Source organism: Syzygium oleosum, unplaced genomic scaffold (assembly GCF_021117445.2).
Source record: "Syzygium oleosum isolate NSW1041296 unplaced genomic scaffold, Sole_v2.1 Sole_v2.14, whole genome shotgun sequence".
Classification (NCBI taxonomy): domain Eukaryota; kingdom Viridiplantae; phylum Streptophyta; class Magnoliopsida; order Myrtales; family Myrtaceae; genus Syzygium; species Syzygium oleosum.
This window is the reverse complement of record NW_026607498.1, coordinates 2,825,861-2,847,568: the sequence shown is the minus strand read 5'-3', so window position 1 is coordinate 2,847,568 and position 21,708 is coordinate 2,825,861. Positions and strand designations below refer to the sequence as shown.

Genomic DNA, 21,708 nt, shown 5'->3' with positions numbered 1-21,708 from the left:
TTTCAACCACGTTACAATGCAGTTGGCATTGGACGCGGGCGGGCCAGTAGTCTCGTGCTTGCCTGTCTTTGACAAGATCACGAGTTCGTTCATGATTTAAAGCGCGATCTCAACAACCAGCTATACGTCATGATTTATGCAAGTGATCTGGTCCAAATAGTCACCACCTTAATTACTCCTTTTGGAATGCCAATTAAGACGTAAATGTCTGTTGTTCGTGTGTCACGGACGCGGGGGCTGGGGTGTTCTCAAGGCATAAAAGGCCGAAGAGGTAGCCAAGATGACCGGGGCACGCCTTGAAGCTTTACAAGAGTTCGAAATTTTTTTAAAAGGCGTTTGTCCCGTAAGGTTACGTTCTTCTTAGGACGGATTTGGAATTTGAAAAATTTGTCCATCTATGTGGTGGTTTGTATGGGAAAAGCATGTTTGACCCCACAAATATTTGGTTTTTGAGCCATGTCCGGTTGATATCTCACAAAAGAATCTCTCTCTCTCTCTCTCTCTCTCATGCTCTCTCTCTCTCTCTCTCTCTCTCTCTCTCTCTCTCTCTCTCTCTCTCTCATGAAACTATATTTTTCAGATAATTGTATAGATATAATATTTAAAGTTAATTTAGAAGTGAAATGGAAAAGATAGTTATGGGCTTGAAAATGGCCTTTTTTGTAAACAAAAATTATCACGGTACTTTATAAAATCAAGTTTTTGTAAATGGTCCCCGTTTGGTTCAGTTTTCCCAAGGGGCTTTCTACCTTTAAAGCCCCTTAGGGAAATGCTGAGGCGTTTGGCAAGTATTCTTAATAAGCTTTCGGACGAAAGCTAGCATTGGGTATGTTGAAACTAATTTTTTTTTCCCAAACTACCTTCACTAATTCTTTAATATTCTGGTTTTGCCCCTCGTTGTTATTGTTCATCTTCTTTGTGCAAAGGCTGCCGACCAAAGCCGACGAGGACAGATCGGGACATCGAGAGGCCTACGAGGGGTTGGTGAGGTCACACGACCCTAGAGATGGCTGCCTGAGGTTGCGCGACCCTCACCGACGATTGGACGACCTCGGGTGATGGCCGTCGATGCCAAATTTGGCTCGCCAGTGGCCATGGCCCTTCGCTGGGTCCGGTGAAGGGTTTGCTTTTTTTTCTTAATAAAAAAAAAACCCAAAGCCCTTGGCAAATTTTTTTTTGCCAAACACTACTTGGTCCAAAGTAACTTTACAAATGATTTTTTTACCAAATGCTATTTGCATTTCCCCAAGAGGCTTTAAATTAAAGGTATTTGCATTTTACCAATGGTCATTTGCAAAACTGAACCAAACGGGGCCTTTAGTCTTGTAAGGTTTCCTTCTTCTTCTTTTTTTCTTCCTTTTCTCATTATTTCTTTTATAGCTTTTATGTAAATAAACAAAATGCATTCATAATTATAATTAGGAGTTTTTTTTTTTTATGAAAAACCATTTTGGGAAATTGTTTTCGGGAGTTTCCAGCATTTGAGTGACGGAAGACTAGTCAATAGACGATAAGCTTAGATTGGGAAAAATGATTTCCCTTTCTGGCAAGAAGGAAATCATTTTTCCTAACTTTTTGCGGTGCGTGCAAGTGAGAAGGATATGTCCTGCTATGTCTATTTGTTATCTGTTATCAAATTTTTTTCTTGTAAGAATCATATGTTTTTTCATAAATCTTGTCTACCATATATTCGATATACTTCATTAATGCTTATATTTTTCTACATTGCCGAAAAGCTTGTAATACAAAATAAACAAAGAAAATGTTGATTTTAGTTTGTTAATCTGTACATGTTATTTTTGACCATACAAGCTGCTTATAGTGGATTCACTTATAGTCACATACCATAGAACCGGTTTTTTTAAACTTATTTTCGGCGCATATAAACTTAAATAGAATTTTTTGTAATATTTTCTAACGACAAGAAGTTTTGATCGAAACAAACAAATCTTAAGTTTCACTTCTTACTCTTAGGGTGCGTACGGTAACATTTTTGTTCCCGAGAACAATTTTTGTTCAGAAATAGTTTTTTCTATTTCTATTCACTGAACTAGTTTCTGAGTAGAAGAACGCGTTTGGTAACTGCACAAAATTTCTATTCTAATAAAAAAAGAACAAAATAATATTTGGTACGGCCCTAAAAATTTTGTGACGTGGATTTTTTTTAGTTTTTTAATAATTTTTTGAGATTTTTCTAACTTTTCTAATTTTTTCTTTTCTTTTTTTCCTCTCCTGTTCTTCCCCCTCTAGCCGGTCGTTGGACCTCGGTGAAGGCCAACAACTGACCAGAGATGAGGGCTAGTGAGATCGACTTCGCCTAGCCACCGCGAGGTCGGCTTTGCCCAACCATGGTGAGGCTGACCTCGTCGGCCATCGTCGAGGCTCGTCGATCGGCTAGAGGAGGAAGAAAAAGGAAAGAAAAAAAGAAAAAAAAGAAAAAAAAAAGAAAATGACCTTATTTCAGAAATTGTTTCCCAGAACAAAAAAGTAGATTTTTTTTTTTACTTCTTGTTTTTGTTCCAAATCTATTCCCTAGCTACTTTGGGGAATAGAAAAATTAACTGACGTACACAAACAGATTTTTTTTTTTCTATTCCGGGGAACAGAAGAGCAGAAAAATAGAGAAATAAAAACGTTACCAAACGCGCCTCTCCCCCTCAAATATTTAGGTTAAATTTACTTACATTGCATCCCTCGGCCAAATGGCCTACCTCCATCCGGCTCCATGGTCATCTGCCATGGCCAACCTCGAATTTTCGAATTTTGACGCCATCGACCTTTGACCTTACATTGGAGGTCCGAAGGTGGCCCGGTCTGAGGTGGCGAAATCGGAGGCCATGGCCCCTAATATGGGGTTCAGTTGCGGCGACAGCATTAGAGAGAGAGAGAGAGAGAGAGAGAGAGAGAGAGAGAGAGAGAGAGAGAGAGAGAGAGAGAGACTGAATTACACTGTTGCTGTTGGGCAACAGCAAATAAAGAAATTGTGAGTGGCCGCATGATGCTTCGCATTAACGTACACTGGATGCTAAAACTAGGTATGCTATCGCTTTCACCTCAGTTGGTTGTCCCCAGCAAAATCCGAAACCCAGAGAGGTGTCAAGCAATATTGTCATCACGAAGCGAACATCACTTGATCTCTTGGTGGCTTTCCTTGTAATTTGTAGTTCTACCCCACTATCTTCCTCTGAGAGATTCCCTTTAAGGAGGCCAACAGAGTGCTGGACCACGAGAGAGAGAGAGAGAGAGAGAGAGAGAGAGAGATGTGAAATATCCCAGGAATAATTCTTGTTTTCTGCTAATACATTTAAAGGGAACTTTGGATATAAAGATTGCGGAAGGATCTCAGCGCTCCTACTTCACCTGTTCACTTTCCGGAGTCGCGACCACGGCACTGCGGTCACTAGCCTAAGCAGTATGACCCCTGCAAAGTGGTGGTCACCGCTGTACAACCACAATCACGTCACAGTGGCTGCACTTTTAGATAGCCGTTCTGATGTCCTATACGACAGCATCTCATCTCCCCATATGCACGCATGGCAATTGCTCCTATCTTGGGGCTCCTCCACTTCGGCTCAATGCTATTCAAGCCCTCGTGAGACTATGTTTCCATGCGTTGGAGGCGAATAACAATGATGGGGAAGTTGGAAAATGCGAGAGGAAAGTGACCCACTTCACCCACCAAATTCCTCGAAGTTAATCCTTTCAATCTCCCACTAGATTGGACCGTCAGTCTTGAGGATCTTAAGGCTTTGACATTTTCTTGGGAGACCTGTCTTTAGTTTTGAGACAATCCCTAAGTAAAGAAACTGATGGATTAGATGGAGAAATTCAACTTGATATTTCAATATATTATATCGTGACAAATCTCGATTTGAAAATGAGTTATTGCTTGTAGTATATTCCACTCATATATATAATTTATTTTATAAAGACTGTTGGTGGAACGAATTTTCTCGTGTGATGAAGAATGAGATCAGCATGATGTGAACTAGAGTAACAATGCAATAGGATAAGGACCACTTATCAAATGAGCAGTTCCTCATCTGGAGCTACTTTATCATATTTTGAATTTAGTAGATTCAGTAATACCTTAGTGGCGGGTAACTCTTTATATCTTTACTGTACCTTCCTTATGACGAAAACCCTAATTTCACATCATCAATTCATCTTCCTGCACCGAAAATCCTTATTCCAATCACCAACCAGAATGCAACTACTATACCCCAATCTATGCCCTGCGTTGAGCTGCCACTGATCTAACCTTACGATGATCTAATGCCTCCAAACCTGCCATCGTTGGCAGCACTTCAACTTATGCCCTCTCTCTCTCTCTCTCTCTCTCTCTCTCTCTCTCTCTCTCTCTCAATAGAAGTCACAACCTTATAATTAGGCACCCTTTGGTGTAAAGTCCTGAACTTGACTATCTAGTCTCAGGTCATGATGGTCTTCAACGATGAGTAGCAACGTCGATGGGTCGTAGTTTAGTACTTCACAATCAGTTTAGAAGAAGGGAAAACGAGAAAGGAAAAAAGAGATGAATGCATCTTAGGCGCAAATTGTGGGAAGTGGATATTTTCCTTTTCGTAACTGATTGTGAAAGGTATACTTCACGCTCGCAGTGTTTCAAACAATTGATGATGGTCATTCACCCTGCAAATGGGGATATTCCAACCTGATGCAAGAACGCCACTATGAATTCATTTGTTCTATAATCGTTGACTTGTGAAAGGAAGAGGAACTCAGCAATGCTCCCCTCCAAGAATTTTCAGATTATATGTGAGGGAGAACATACCTAATTATGCTCAGCAACGTATCTGTGTATCTATATACGGGCAAAAAACACGTGTTGCATGACACGAGACAAATTCAACACCTCGCTTACTATTCTTAACTTTGTCTTTTAATCGTAGAGAGAGATTAACGAAAAATTACATGGCGAGAATGACTCCTGTCCATTCAATAACAGAATACAAATACATATGCAATAGACACAATATTTTCAACCAAGAGTTGAAAACAGCTATAAAGACCAAATTTATTTTCTCACGACACCTTCACCGACTACCTATCTAGCGTTAAGGTAATAATAGGTGAAGCCACTGGGGTTCTTCAAACCCCCAAACGACCACACGAAAAGTATGCATCCTATGCTATTTATTCACGTGCTAGTCGTGAACAATTCGAAGTTATTCATGGATCGTGTCGACCTCCCGCGAGATCTCTCGTACCCTACTTTTGGAGTGTATTTTGGCTCGCATGAATCAGATCCATACCAAGAACATCTTCGAGAGGGAGTGAGGAAGGCTTACTGGCATGCATTCATGCATGATTCTCATATTAATTAAGATATTGGCCTTTATCCCTTGATCTTCTTTTATTCACGCTCAGCACCTTCTTCGCTGTAGCCCTAAAAGGACACTTGGAGCTCACAAACCCACTGATTAACTGAAGATACGTCTTCAACTCGTGACACGTGGCGAGATCAATGCTGCCGAGGTACGGGCACTCCCTACTACTCAGCCTCAACTCCCGTCCCACGTCAGTGTATGTCGACGACGTGCACTCCATGCGTTCCCGGAACAACCACAGGAGCCTCACGACGTCATCTTTTAGTCCCGGCACCTTGGTGACGAGGTCGTCCGAGTTCACGATGCGAAGAACGTTCGCCTTGCTCTTCTCCAAGAAGCGTCTAAAGGTTCGGTTCCCGACGCGGGGCCCGCCGAACGATATGACAGTCACCATTGGAGCATTGGAAAAGTTGGATCTTATGTCATATGCGCTGAGAATGGCCAGTGCCGCACCGAGGCTATGGCCTGTGATCGTCAAGCTAAGGGGCTTGTCGCTGTACATTTTGATGATCCTGGCAACTTCTTCTCTTACTATGTCCTGAAATTAGGAATGACCATTTCGATATCATGTATCAACACATTGATGTTGTCGTCATTCCTTTAATAGTAAAATATTTTGAGATTCATTTTCGGAAGTACGTTGAACAAATAGTTACTGATAACAAATAAATTTGAGCTTTTGCTCAATTCAAAGCTGGTAAAAGATCAGTATAGTATCTTGCGATAGTAGTACCAACAAGATGACATTTTGTGAGGAAGTCATCACTTGTTCACGTCCCATGATGCGCTCGATTATAGTCTACGATAGCGTCGTTTGTGAGGACTCGATCGTGCCTACTAGAATTCATGGATTTTTTCTGTGAATTCTGTGTTATCAACTATTCTTGAAGATTTTTCGCTAAAGAAGACACTACGACTAGAATATAGATCTGTACGGGACTGTGCTATCGAGCACTTATGTGCTCATAGTGCGACCTTTTTTCCTTACCTGTAAGCTCATTTTAGAGGCTGTTTTTGATGTGTATAAGCTTAAGAACCCACTTCCCACCATAGGTCCCTCCTCTCTGCCGTTGCCGCCGCCACCGCCCACACAAGTCAAGTTGGCATGTAGGTTTTCGATCCACTCCAAGCACGTGCCGGTCCCTCGAAACGCGATCACCACGTCCCTCCTCCCCAGCCTCGAAATCTCCCTCCCGTCGTGGCACACCGCTACATAGCCGATCCAGCTCGACCGCGTGCCCATCCAACTAGGGACATTAGATGCCCAATGCGGCATCTGGACCCCGCACGTGGCGCGCAGATAACGCGTCACCTGGTATCCAGTCTCCTGGATCCCGGCACGGGCCAGGAGCGAGCTCCTGGGGTGCTTGCAAGTGGCATAGGTAGGAGAGGAAGGGTTGAAATCGAACGAGCGGTACGTGGCTTCGACGAACTCTCCATAACGGAGTATTTCACGGCGTAGGTTGTCGTCGAGAGGGTCGAGCAGGCCTTCCCAATTGTTGATCCCTTGGTACTCCATCCATTTCTTTTTGCAAATTGCGATGCGCTTGGCAGCGATGGTGGTGCGGCCCGTCTCACGGTGCTTGAGTCGGCGGAAGTATGAGTATGGATAGGTGGGTTTGACGACCGAGTTGATAGATGTGGTGGGAGACTTGAAGAGAGGGGCGAGGTGCTTGTTAGGTGATGGAATGGCAATTCTCATTGTTGGACAACCCAAGAGCTACAGGCTTTGCCACAAGTGTTGGCATCCTGACGAGGCTCTAGGGTTGAATCTTCTATAAGTATGGTTGAGGGAAGAAATAAATGTGTGTATGCATGCATTGGACTATTGATGCGATGTGACAAGACGCAAACTTAATTGCTTCTTAGTCGGACCAAAACATGGATCCAACATTTTTTAATTTGTGATGATTGGTCGTGAGCTCGTAGTGGAAGTAGTTCATCCACCATCTCTGGTTTTGTGCTAATATTATAACTAACAAAAGGAAAGAATGTAAACTGTTTATTTCAAGAAATATCTTATATTTTAACACTCTCATTCACATTCAATGATGAAGGGCGTGAAAGAATTGTCAAGACCCATCAGACAATGAAAAGGAAACCCACAATGAGAGAAAGCTCCGGTACTATGTTTCATTGCGCAACCGTTTATTCAAAAAGGTTAATCTGTTAGAGCACAGTATGGAACATATTTTATATCTTAGTAGTGCTCCTTGAATGTGACAATATTGTCATCTTCTCAAATCTAATTAAATTTCATACTTAACTATGGTCTTCTAAGTTTATCGTCAGGTTTAATCTTTAGTCGGAAAAAAAGTCGAAAGTAAGAACTCAACCTAAGTCTCATCCAAATAATTAAAAAAACGTGTTTCTTTCCTTTCAATTGCAACAAAACTCAAACGAAGATTTGGAGATAGAAAACGTGAATTCCATCTCTTTGACATGTCAAATTAGCTGCAAAACATTAACAAATCCACGGGGCCATCACAAAATTTTCCAGCATGTTTTCGTAGAAAACTACGGTTTACATTTTATATCGAAAATGCGCGGCATGATAAAAAAGACCATGAATGAATGAATAAACATTTGGGGGTAATTGCGAAGCTTGAAACAATAGGGGAACATCAAAGTAAATTTAGGGAGGATATTAATATTTCTTCTTATATATTCTTCTAATTTCAATTTGTGTGCATCAAATAATTGTGCACAAACAATTGTGGGAGGGAGGGTCGAGCAAATGGACATGGTCTGACCAATTAGAATGCCGTCTGTTGCCCTAGGCTGTAATGGGATGGTTGAAAGAAAGAGGGAAAAGTTGGAGGCATACAATGGGTAATGATTGTCCTTCTCTCTTTCTTTCTTTTTTTGTCTTTTTTTCAACTCATAAAAAATAATAAGAGTGCGTTTGGCAATCATTCTGTTCCCGAAAACTGATTCTGCTCAGAAATGATTCTTTTTGATTCCGTGTTCAGGAACAATTTCTAAGCATTTGAAGGAGTTTGGTAACTGCCTAAAATTTCTATTCTTGGAATAGAACAAGAACAGAAATGCGTTTGGTAATTGCATAAAATTTCTTTTTATTAATAATATTTTGAATTTTTTAATATTTCTTTTTTTTTCTTTCCCTTCCTTGGCAATGGCCAGGTCGCTGGCGCCGGCGACTGGCCACAGGCTAAGGCCGGCGAGGGCTGGACCCTCACCACTTGGGCGAAGGCCGCCCTCGCCAGATTTGGCGAGGGCTGGACCCTGGCGAGGGCTGCGGCGAGGTTGTTGGTTGCCATATGAAGGAAACGGATTTTTGTTCTAAAACTCATTCTGGGAACAAAAGAATGAAAATTGTTACTGTTTGGCAACTTGCCAAACGCACCCTAATTCGTCCTTTCATCCTTTTTCGACTCGTAAAATAAATGATTACCCTTCTATTACCTTCTTGACGAATATTTTACGTGTCATTCTACGATATATCAATCCTTTCTGATCATTTATATGATGAGCAATTGTTGAAATTTGTGATCATGGAAATGACGAAGTGAATACGCAAACATAACTTTATGTTTTGAATGTTCGCCAAAAAGAAAAAAATTCATGCTTTGAACGAAAAAGACATTTACTCTTATCGCTTAAAAGATCCCTAATATTCTCTGTAGGGAGAGAAAAAAAAAAGGAATTGACCCCAAAATGCTCAAATCTTTATCTTTCAAAGTGGCAAAAAGTTGGGTATTCTGGAGTCCGCTCAAATACATACAGGCACTTGATCAATCTATGATCAAAATGATCCATCACTTATTCATTCTTGGGAACGACCATCCCCTCTTTGAATTTGGAGGGTGTTGCACAAGTCCTTGCTTGAGTCCAATCGCGACATTGATGGGTCTCGTACAATAAATATCAATATTAGCTAGAGTTGCAAGAATTTTTGTGCATATATATAATATTAACAGATCGGGTTCAGTGGAGAAAGATCTTTTCAACAAATGAAACCACTCTAAATGTTGGCACATTGTTACACTCTTCCCCAACTTTAATATGGCTATTTCAGATCCTCGTCTGTTTAATGCCTCACTTAAGCCCCTCGGACTCCAAACTTTGTGGTAGCAACTCTTCATTACCAAATAGTGTATCGAGACCACAAACTATGCTCTGGACCTTATCCTACTGAGCGTAGCAGAAGATGCTCTGCTAATTTCCATTGACAACACATAGACTCCTTCCGGTGTCCATGTTCCTAGACAAATCCCTCGTTCAGAGTTAGTCAAACTTTTCCCAGACACCTGGGTGACTAACCATGAGAAACTTTATCAAAACTCCCGGCCAATTCAAGCTACCGAATCTAAATTCACCAAAAAGAAAGATGGCTCGGTAGTCATCAAATTTGACCACACTAGTACGTAGCAAACCCATAAAAGTACAATTCTTTCCTTGATGCTATGTTACTACTCGAATTCACGGCTCCTCATCTCCCGACCGAGACATTATAGTCGGATGGGATCTTCTTAGTAAACTCCTTGAGCTTAGAATCTTTCCCAATGGCCTTCGATTCAAGGGACACTTCAAAGAATTTGTGGATACCAAAAGACTTTACCCGTCCCCGGAGAATGGTGGCGGATCCTCGGTTACCAAAAAAAAAAAAAAAGACTTCACCTCATAAAGCTAGAAAGTCTAGACCCAATCCTCCATAGCCTCCTGGACTCTTGTGCCAAGACGCATGCTGAATTCCTCCGGAAATGTTCCAAACCGCTATGGATGAATGAAGAATTCTTCATCCACTAACCTTTAAAAAAGAATGAGGGTATCAATCCTACAAAGGCGAGCCATTCATGGATGAATGCACAAAATCTCCAGTTGGCCCAGAAGGAGTGTGATGAATTAGTCTAGTAAGTACTAATTGAACCTCCGAACTCTTAATGGGCGTGTGAAGCCTTTTGTGTTGAGAAAAGAGCTAAACAAGTTCGAGGAAAGAGGAGATTGGTAATCAACTACCAACCTCTTAATCAGTTCCTCTAAAATGACAAGTTTCCGTTACCCAACAGAAAGACCTTATTTTTTAGTCTTTCTCATGCCAAGATCTATTCCAAGTTTGATCTAAAGGCAGGATTTTGGCAACTAGGGAATCTGTATCCCCAACAAACATTTTTAATGGAATGTTCTGCCTTTTGGCCTCAAGGCAGCACCTTCATTGTTCCAAAATGCCATGTGCAAGATATTCCATCCAATTAGTGCTAATGCCCAGATATACATCTACGATATTCTCCTTTATAGTCCCGAAGAGGAATCCTACTGCAAACTGCTTCAACAATTTGCAGATCTAGACAAGCAATATGACATTATGCTGTTACAAAAGAAAATAGTTATTGCCCATCAGGAAATCGAATTTCTGGGAATGCACTTGAAGGATGGAGCATTCCATCCTAGTGATCATATTGCCAAAGAATTTCTCAAATTCCCAGATGACTATCTTTCTCACAAGCAGATCTAGTAGTTCCTTGGTAATGATGACCTTGTATCTTGTTTACATAATTGAGCAATACCCTTTTTCGCAATTTGGGTTCTTTTGTACCCATTTAAAGATAGGCTTGATTTCGCATGTATGCTTGCCATGTGTTTTTTTTTGTTTTTTGTTTTTGTAAAGTATAATATAGTTTATGATCCATTAAAACCTCGATTTTTAACGTTGCCAATGCAATATCTCATATGGGTAGTACATAATGTATAACATAGTGCCTCTAAATAACTAGAGAAAATGCCAATTCAGTTCTAAACTTTTTAATTTTGTCAATTTAATTTTAAACCATTAAGTAAATTTTCAATGTAGTTATTCCGACCAATTTTCGCCAAAAATTGCTGATGTGGCGGCACGCCGTGTAGGACGATCGGCAATGATTGGACCGTCACATTGGCGATCTCTAATGAAAATTGGCCAGAAAAACTACATTGGGCTACGTTCAGCAGATGACTCCACTATAATAACACCTCTCTCCTCTCTGTTACATCTTTCAATTACAATAGAAAGAGATTATATATAGGCAATAGTTTGATTCAAAATAGGAAACCCCTTTTTAGGAAACCTACTCTAAGTAGGAAACCTACTTCAATTAGGAAACCATTCAATTAGGAAATCTATTCAATATAGGAAACCTAATTGAATTAGGAAACTTTCCTTTTTCAAGCTCAAACTATAAAAGCCCTCTAGCGGCTCAAAACCGTTGCTCCTTCGACCCTTGCCCGCTCATCGGGGAGTGGGCCCCCGTGCCTACCTGTCAATGGGGAGTATGAACCACACTCCAACGTGGCATATGCATACACGATGTATCCAGCATCCAAGTACGATTTGACCGTCGAATTTGGTGGGTCCCTTTAGATTTTGGGTTTACAATATGTCCAAATTAAGTTGTCGATTCAAAATGATTTAGAGTACTGTACACACTGAGAAACCAAATTAAGGGAAGGGTGATTTCAACATAATATATAATTTTAATGCGGGAACGAAATTGGATTAGGATCATCAAGTTTGATGATTTTTACAAGCTAAGCCTCGACAATTGAGGTCCTGATTTTGGTCCATGACCATTTTTGTTTGCACCAAACATGAGTCATAGTTTTAGAATACACGAAAGCTTATAATGTGAATGCTGATCATTTCTTTATATTTAGACCCTTTGATTATTTATGACATTCACTGTGGACACTCTTCGATTTATTTAATACTAAAACATATGACCAAAAATGTATTGAGCAAAATTGATAAAGTAAGCCTCTAGAAGCACAATTTGTTCCGCAAGTGTTGTCCATCGTGCACTTCAACAAATACGTGCGATCGCAAATATGAAAGCTAGAGCAACGATTCACTTCGGCCACAAAACTGGACTTTTGCTTCTTCTAATCCATGTCAATTCGGCATTATTACCTCATTATAAGTCAAGCATGTTGTAGCGACAGCTTATTCAAGTAAAACATGCAGAAATGGCGTCCTTCCTATAATCTTCGTGGCATTCTAATCGCATCATTTGCGTGCAAGTTACGTATTGTCTCAATTTTATGAATCATCTAAGAGGGTTAATTCATTGCCTATTGTCATGATCGGAACATAAAACCAAGTCGCCACGACTCTTAAATTGAGTTTGGCGTTCGTGTGATAACGAGTGTCGATTTGGTATAATTACGTCATTACTAGTTAAGCATGTTATAGTTATAGCATTTTCAAGTTATACATGCTGAAATGATGTCCTTCATATATGTTCTTTGTGGCATTCTAATTGCATCTTTTGCGTTCAAGCTTCGTATCAGCTCAATTTTATGAATCGTCTGAGAGAGTTAATTCATCGCCTATCGCCATCATTGGAATAGAAAACCAGGTCAGTGCGACTGTTAGATCTACTTCGGCGATTTGTCTAAATCTTGCGAGTAAAATCGGTACCCTTGATTGACCTGAACCGAAAAGTTTTGAACACTTGCACTTAAGTCGCATCCCACACCATTACATCTCATTATTTGGCTAATTACCTCTTCATCACGACATGCAAGAGGAATTTACTATATGGGTATTCAAATCTCACCATCTCCTAAACATTTGCACTTTCTTCCGAGTCTTCCATAATGTTCTTTTCGTAGAACATAGCTCTTTGATCAACCCCATGAACTCGACTCGATGCATCGAACGTGGTTGGAATTGTTTTTTCCTTTCTGCTTTCTGTCGTGATGGAATCGAGTATAGAGGTGTAAGTCAAGTCAAAGTAAACGGTGACAAGATTGATTGGATTGAATTGGATTCCTTTTTCACGTCGTGCAAGAAATTCTCCAATCATTAGGGTTAGTTAAAGAAGCACTTACGTGAATTTTCCCGCCCATCATGAAGGAAAGAAAGAAAATTGACGTTGACATATTCTTGGCTAAGGAAAGCCAGGTGCTTTTCTTTTCTTCTACGCTTATTACACTTTAATCGCAATCATAGTACCAATGTCTTAGGACTTTGGATGTGCACACATACGCCTTGTCTTTCGTCCATTAACTTAACTAGGGAGAATCATTTTGCATTTGCCGTTTTGGATCGATACTATGTATGTCATTATGTACTCTTTCGGTTTCAATGTCCTTATTGCCATGTTATCACACATCTTGGTTCCTCTACATTGCCGATATCGCACTCGATGTCGTTTGCAATCTGCATTTGATTGTTGCACCCATGGTATCGCACTCAACATTATTTGCGATGCGCACTTTATCGTTGAGGGAACGGACATTCGGGGAAAAATACCAACTTTTGACTGGAGGAGGTTCGTGGTCGATTGCGATGTTGTGATGCTGGCGGGGTTGTCGACTGTGATGGTTGAAAGGCTAAGCATGAGAAGAGAAGAGGATGAAATGAAAGAGGCTTATATGGAACATTGAGAAGAGTAGGCAAAGTTTGGTACAACATTAATCATAAGGTTTATCTCAATGATTGCCGTGTGGAAACATACGTGGCATAATTTTTTCACGTAACTCACAACAACCGTTGAACCTTAACTTATTGAGTTCACACTTGAAAAAATGGAAAAAGAGAAAGTATCGTCAAATATTTTTCTAAATATTATGTCTTACTTTAGAATAATTTCCTAATAATTATATTCATGAATTATACATCGTTATTCAAGGCCAATTAGTAACAAAGATCCTCATTTTTGTCCTCCTTTCTATTTTATCTACGCCATTTTAAGTTATCAAAATAAACCCTCACCTTTCAAATTCATACTTTGGATTACCTTTCTGCCCTATTTATACAATAAGATTGAAGGCACATTTTATCTCGATGAATCCCAACTTGACAGTCCATAAGCAACCAAAGCAGGGGCCTAGGTGGGAATAGTGAAAGGAAGAGAAGGGTGGCTGGTACGACATCTAGGGAAAATGACGACCCGTCTGATTTGGACCAAGAGCAACTTGATTAGGGTTGGAGACTCTTCCCTCGTCTCATTAGGAACCTCCGATAACTAGCACAAGCAAGTATGGATAATACGCTAATAGCGTCTCTCAATTGGAAAAATTCGGCTTTCTGTCATTGTATTTTCACCACCATTTCCAATTACAACTTTGTATTTTTAACTTGTCAAATCAAGTCTTTCTAGTTTTACACATTTTCTAATAAAGTTCCTCCGACAACATATTCGGCAAAATTCAGCTGAAGTGGCGGTTGGACGACATTGATATAAATTTTCTAATGTGGACATCCACATAGTCGTCCACATTGGCTAAATTTTACTAACATTACTCCGACTTTGTTTACATTGCTAAATTTTTTCCAACCATATCCATGTGTATCTGCATATTTTATCGACATTATACTTAGAGTCCTGCAACGGCTAGGTCAGTTGAACTCGGTTGGATTTGTTGTTGGAGGGATGTGCTGGGAAATTTGTAAAACTAGATTGGCTTTTTTTTATTTGACAGATCAAAAGTACATGGATTTTATTAGAAAAAAAAACGTGAAAGTATGTAGAGGAAGAGCTGAATTTTTCCCTCTCAATTTTCAAGCCCTAACAACTCGTCATAGTAGAAAGGTAGACATAGGGATGCGATGCGAGTGACTGTCACCGGTTTATATTCCAAAATGATAACTCCCGGTGCACAAATTCCCGAGGCTTGAAATTTGATCAATCCACTTCCCGAGTCGTCTGACAACCTTCACACCGCAGACAAGAAAGTTACGTTGGAGTTGTATATTGAAAACCTTCTGATACTTAAGCCATTGTGTATTATGTATCTGATGATGCCAACATATTTGTGCGTTCCGCCGCGAAGTATTGTCTGCTCTGGCTTAGGCATCAAACTTTTTGTCCATCCTTGTGAGTGAAGGGGTGAGCCCAGCTTACAAGCTGACAATCATCTTTGTCTCTCAATCAATGTGGTGAGGGACCAAGCAAACCAAACCCTTATACATGCATACATATAGTACACATGGTTGATCTGATTTGGGCCAGAAAACTGCGTGCCATGGCTCATAAAAGGTGCTGACATATACAAAGCTATGGGCTCATTATGTACTAGGTAGATCTTTCATCTGGGCTTTTGTCCTTACATAGGTTTTTTTTAGGGCAATAAATAGATTAAATAAATCGCATCTTCCCTATGGGTCCACTGTCGGTGCAAAAGTTTCTTTTACACAATCACTGTTGGATGAGTTAGACGTGGGTGAATCCTTATACATAGCAATCTCTAAGTACGCATGTCACCCGCTCAACTACGAATATGTGAAAAGCTTTTTACATTGGCAGAGGACGTAATAACGGTCCTATTAGGATATGTGAACACGAACCTTCAAGCTTAAGCTCGATTAACTCAGCGGATACATGTCATGCAAACCGTCATGTTCATGTGCATTGAGTAAGACTTCACTTATAGTTAGCCGTATCAATAAGATGAAGCGTTTGATAATCAATCAGCCCACGCTCCAATAACGATTAATGATTGATAAACTTTATATTGAAAATATATTCGTTTTCCCCTGCTCATTGCATCCCAAAATATTAGGTACTAATACGTCCAAAAGCAAATGCAATAGCTAGTGTTGTCTTGAAGTATTAAGATTTTTCATATCTTGTCTCCTGTTCCTGTGATGGCTGGAGAACGCCCAAAAAAAATATTAGAAAATTTCTAAACCTAGCTACAACATTAGTCCATTTTTCTAATCTCATCGTGTTGGTACATTCTAGCTTCCATGACAGATATCTTGTAAAGCCTATGTTTGATATTTTCTTTCTCTTTCTTTTCTTAGGTTGGACACGGAGTGTCATTTTCTAGACGCTCAAATTTTTGGATTGAATTATTTATCATGATATCTGCACAAAGAATCTCGGAGCACCTTTTTACTTATTTTTTTTTATAAGTATCTATGGAGTACACCTTAAATATGAAAGTGTACTACACTCCTTCTGCGTAGGTAGTGTCAGAACCGAATCGAAAAATCGAATCGAGATACGAACCGAACCGAACCGAACCGAAAATTTGGTGCATTTCGGTTCGATTCGATTTTCAGTTCGGATAACCATTCTTTTTTATTTCAGTTCGGTTCGATTCGGTTACGATAGAATCGAACTGAAAAAATAACTCTGCTTTTTACCCTAAAAGAGCAATCCCCTCTCTCTCTCTCTCTCGGGCTCAAATCCCCTCTCCATCGTCAGGTTCACAGCGGTCAGGTTGCCGCTCAGCCTCGGCGCCGCCGCGATCCTCGCTGGCACCACCTCCACCGTCACGTTCACACGCCGCATCCGCCGCGCCGCCGCCCTCCCCGCCGGGATCCTGCCCTCGCCGATGACCTCGCCAACGTACGATATCTCCGTCACGGAGCCACCGTACCGGAAGGACGCGACGTTGGGGTTCTCGTCGGAGACGTCAGCGACGGCGGTGATGTTGGTGCCGGCGAGCGCCGTCCCGTTCGAGACCAGCTGGGCGAGCTGGGGGATCTGGACTCGGTTCATTTGTACGATCGGGTCCCTGACGTGGAAGACGGTGAAGACGAGGGCGAGGGCGACGACGGCGATGATGAGGAAGAGCGCGGCGGCAATGCCGCGGCACTTGAAGTAGCTTGGCGGGCGGAGTCTGAAGTGGGCCGACAAGGCTTCGTCTTCGTCGCTGTGGACGGTACGCGAGGCGGGCGCGAGATGCCTGGCTTGCTCTTTCTTGGCCATGGACAATGGGAGTGGCTTGGGGGACCTCGTCGTGCGGGAGTTGCCGGCCAGGTGTTTGTGGAAATGCTTGTGTGAAGTGTCTCTGGGCGTGGATATTGTGTGCAAAAAAAAAAAAAAAAGCCGAAAACCGAACCGAACCCAACCGCTTTTTTGGTTCGGTTCATATTCGGTTCGAGCGAGATTCGGTTCGGTTCGGTTCAAGGGTGCACCCCTAACGGTTCAGTTCAGTTTTCTTGAAAAATCGAACCGAACCGAACCGAACCGTTTACACCCCTACTTCTACAAAACCCTAATTATGATAACAATATATTGTTAATTAGCAATAGCAAAATCTAAGTTCTGGAAACCAACAAGGTGTTGATATAGATGATAAGGGAGTTTGCTTTTCTTCTTGCTATCTTGGTTCAGTCTTGTTGGGAGCATTACCAGAGTAAAACGCTAAATGCACCAAACCGATATGGGATAATGCACGCTCAAGATTGCTCTGAGACAAGTATGCTATCCCACAATCACGGCCCTTTGTCCTTAAACATGGGACTGCCTTTTATTGTCCAGACACCACGAATCTATCCCATAAAACTCTTGAATTTAAGAAATTTTCTAACCCATAGGATCTGCAAAGTGTCAAGTGGAGAGCATATTGACATAACAAATTCATCTTAGCAAGCTAATAATGTGGCTCTAAACATACAATTTCCTATATAATCACTCTTGGCACTTGGTGCATATACACTCTTACTCAGATCAACAATATAAGACAATTTATAGTAGCATCATGTTTGATATCGCGAAGAATTCCACCACGGTTAATAATATAATTATAGCTTTCATAATTCCTACTTTGATTATCTAGGTTATACAGTAAATCCTGTTTGATATCGCCGAGGTCCGGTGACCGGCTAGAGGAAGAATGGAAGAAAAAAAAAGGAAAGAGAAAATATAAAAATAAATAAATAAAATTTTTGCAAATTATTAAAATATCATTTAAAAATATCTACATCAGCGCCAGCCGCGTCACGCAAGACAACCGACGTCTATGCTAGCAGTTTCTGGCCAAAATTAATCGGATGGACTGAATTGGCAAAAATGCAAAAGGTTTATGACTCAATTAACCAAATTAAAAATGTTTAAGACTGAATTGACACAATTGCAATAAATTTAGAATTTTTTTGGTAATTCTCCCGTCAAATGGAATTACCTTCTGATAACCAAATCTCGAAATACCACCTTGAAAATTTAAATGCCTGCTCACAATCTAGATCGTAATCCAGCTATATACATGCCTTATTACACGTCAAATCTCCCAAAAAAAAAAACGAAAAAACCAATAAAAAGAAAAAAAAAACAATAATCTTTGGATTATCGATGAAGGGACCGGTGGCTTCTTTACTCAACCCAATCAAGCATTTTCAAAGGGACCTATTCCTGCATATGACCCTTCCAGGAGCGGCATTGACCAAACCCTGCAATGTTCATGCTCTATAAGATTTGTCCAGTCAATCCGTTCATACCCCGGTCCAAAAGGAACATAAATGTGTAGAATCCTATATCGATGTGTATTTTCAATCGCCAGAATTTTGAAGCAGAGATGTTGACGGAAAGGATTATTGGAAGATTTAGCTCTCTACACTGCTATTTTCTAAATTCACGTCAGGGTCCGTTTGTTTGTAAAAAAACTATTTCGAGAGATTGTTTTCTGACTTTCCGATACTTGGATGACGGAAAACATCGATCTGTCTATGGATTGAAAACAACAAGTTTAGATTGAAGGAAAACGATTTTACCTTCTGGCAAGAAGAAAATTACTTTTCCTGAACTGCCAAACAAATGAAAACTAACCGTTTTTCTTGAAAATAATTTTCATGGAAAATAGTGTACTTCGAAATTTTCAGTGAAACAAGTGCGCCGTTAGTTTAAATAAGATTACCCAATGAAAAGTTTGCGTGTCTTGCGTTGAGGAGAAAGAGAATGGGAGGTCCATTTCAAACCCTAGTGAGTGGCGTGATGGAAAAGAGAATAGGAGGTCCATATTAGCTTTAGTGAAGTTACGTTTGATGTCTAAGCTTTGAAGTTTTTGTGATGTGCTGTAGCATAAGTCATGCCGGCTTTATAGTCCGGGCACGGCTTTCTCTTTCTAATCAGATGTATGTTTCACGCACATCCCCCAAAGTCGTGAAAACATCGAAGCACCGACCTCGAAATACTATCCAAATCAAAACTCATCCCTCTCCTACGCGACGTTCCAACCATGTAGTCACTGTAAGACATCAATTCGATCGTACTGGGCATTCAAGAGTCGCATCAAGAGAAGCGGGCTACTAGAAACTTTCGAGGCCCTGAATTATTGTTTCCCTAGAATTCAGCCGAAAACCAAATAGATAACAAGTTCATCGACCTTACAAATTTCGGTATGCACGTCGCGAAGGAGAAGTATGAACATCGACCCTTCTTGTTCCAAAGTCCCCTTGTCACGCCATCTTTCATAATCGTGCCCTCAATTAATACACATATATCTTTAGGGATCCCCGCAGCTACTTAATTACGACAATTATCATTGGAAAATATATGATCTTTGACTTTGGCTTTCCAAGAAGCGTCTGATCATTCCAACTTGGAAAGTCTTGAAGTTTGGTAGGGACTGAGATGACCCCTTCCGGTCATCGATTCTTCTATTTATTTATGAATTGAAATTATTCAATTTTGGGTCATTTCTTCTTCTTTTTGTTCTGAGCCGCAATTCTCTTGCTTTCATTTTCTTCTTAGGTTTTTTTGGTCAATTCTTGCTTTCATTCAGGGAGCAGCTTTTTGGGGGTGGATTTCAAGAAACGTACCGAAAACGACCCGATTTGGATCCAACTGGTCCGGAATTCGCCAAATCGGGTGGGACCCGAGTTGGTATTATTCCCACTTCCATATTTCAATCTGACTTTACGCTTTCTTTTTCAGATGAAATTTGTTTTTTCTTGAATTTCTTGGCCAATGGAAGAAAGAGACATGGTCCAGCTTATAATTTCGGCTCTTAAACATTCTATTTGGCCCGTGCCGACGGCCACCGACCATGACCGACCTTAGCATGGTAGGACGGAGGAGAAGAATCACAAAGGTTGATAAATTTCAATTGCAGAGCTCTTGGCAGCAGTCATGGTCATTAGGTGTACTAAAAAGACTGTAAATTGATCCATCTTTATGATAGCAATAATAACGATAACAAGGGAGAACTGTCTGAAAAGTCCTAAACCTAATGTACTTTTGCAAATTGAGTCATAAACCTTTTAATTATACGAACTTTTTCACATTTTGCCAATTTAGTCTATTAGACCAAAATTGACCGAAAATCACTGACGTAGACGCCGACCGTCCTCGTGGCACGGCCGGGCTGACGTGGACAAATTTTAATAAAATTTTAATATTTTTTCGTTTTTTTCTTTTCTTCTCTTTTCCTTCTTTACTTTTTTCATTTTTTTTTCCTTTTCTCTTTGTTTTTTCTTTTTTCCCTCCATTGGCCATTATAGAACCTTATCGATGGCTAGCGAGGGCTGCCCTCGCTTGAGGTCAGCGGAAGGCCCAGCAATGGCTAGCAGAGGGAAAAAAGAAAAAAAGAAAAAAAACAAGAAGAGAAAGGGGAAAAAAGGGATAAAAGGAAAGAACGAAAAGAGAAGAAAAGAAAAAAAAGGGAAGAATACAAAAATTAATAAAAAAAATTCGAAAAAAAATTACAATATTATTAAAAATTATCCATATCAATGCCCGCCGTGCCACATAAGACTGCCGATGTCCATATCAGCAATTTCCGGCCAAAATTGGCCATATGAACTTAATTGGCAAAATGTGAAAATGCTTATGACTTAATTGGCACAATAAAAAAGTCTAAGACTGAATTGATAAAAATACAATAAATTTAGGATTTTTCAGACAATTTTCTCCGATGATATTGATGTTTGTGATTAGTCGAACGAGATGTTTGTGATTAGTCGAACGAGATGGAGGTAAAAATGAGAGAAGTGGCCGGCGTATGAACAGGACAGTTTGCTGAGGATGAACTTGAACCTCTAGTTGCTTCATGACACTTGTCATCTTATACATTAAAAGCTGGTTACTTTGATTCGAGGATCATCTTCTAGTCAACGAAAGTACTCCCAAGAAGAGAAACCCTAATATACCTGATGTAGCTAGCAAGGATCACCTAGAGGGGGGTGAATATGTGATCTTAAACAATTTTGATAATTTATGCAGAAACAAAACAAATCACAGAAGAGTCTGAATAAAATTCAGATTCAAGACAGATTGTATAGACGGTGCTCTTGATGTGCATTGTACAAAGTGAGAGAAGAGAGATAGAAAAACTGCACACAAATTTATAGTGGTTCGGCTTATAGTAAGCCTACGTCCACTCTCCCACGCTGACAGCCTACCGGCTGGATTTCACTATGTAATCAAGAGGAATTACAACTTCTGAGTGTTAGCACTCTTGTGTATAATAGGACTCTCTATCTCACACGATCACTCTTACAAAGTGTCCCTCAAGATCTTAATGTATGACTCAGAAAGACAAGAGAAATGATTGGAGTATGTTCAGACTTTGGACTTGATGATTCTTGATTCTGTACTCCCTTCTGCTGCTCGTTGATCTCCTTAAATACTCATCTACTTCCAAACTAGTCGTTGGACAGCTTTCAGAGGATCATCTTCCAATCTTCACC

General features: G+C 40.4%; 2 protein-coding genes across 2 annotated transcripts; both read right to left on the bottom strand.

Annotated features, from left to right (window-relative positions):
* Positions 1-4,882: 4,882 nt before the first annotated feature.
* On the bottom strand, positions 4,883-7,127 carry LOC115684483 (phospholipase A(1) DAD1, chloroplastic-like). The gene is made up of 2 exons (XM_030609225.2): positions 6,337-7,127; positions 4,883-5,886 (listed from the first exon to the last, which is right to left on the bottom strand). The coding sequence occupies exons 1-2, from the start codon at positions 7,048-7,050 to the stop codon at positions 5,338-5,340; spliced, it is 1,263 nt and encodes a 420-aa protein (XP_030465085.1). The 5' UTR covers positions 7,051-7,127; the 3' UTR covers positions 4,883-5,337.
* Positions 7,128-16,441: 9,314 nt separating this feature from the next.
* On the bottom strand, positions 16,442-17,008 carry LOC115684499 (uncharacterized). The gene has a single exon (XM_030609239.2). The coding sequence runs from the start codon at positions 17,006-17,008 to the stop codon at positions 16,442-16,444; it is 567 nt and encodes a 188-aa protein (XP_030465099.1).
* Positions 17,009-21,708: the final 4,700 nt, after the last annotated feature.

Coding starts and splice junctions, on each gene's coding strand:
- LOC115684483 (XM_030609225.2), bottom strand. CDS start 7,050: ATGAGAATTGCCATTCCATCACCTAACAAGCACCTCGCCCCTCTCTTC. Junction 5,887..6,336: donor CCTCTAAAATGAGCTTACAG/GTAAGGAAAAAA, acceptor TCCTAATTTCAG/GACATAGTAAGAGAAGAAGT.
- LOC115684499 (XM_030609239.2), bottom strand. CDS start 17,008: ATGGCCAAGAAAGAGCAAGCCAGGCATCTCGCGCCCGCCTCGCGTACC.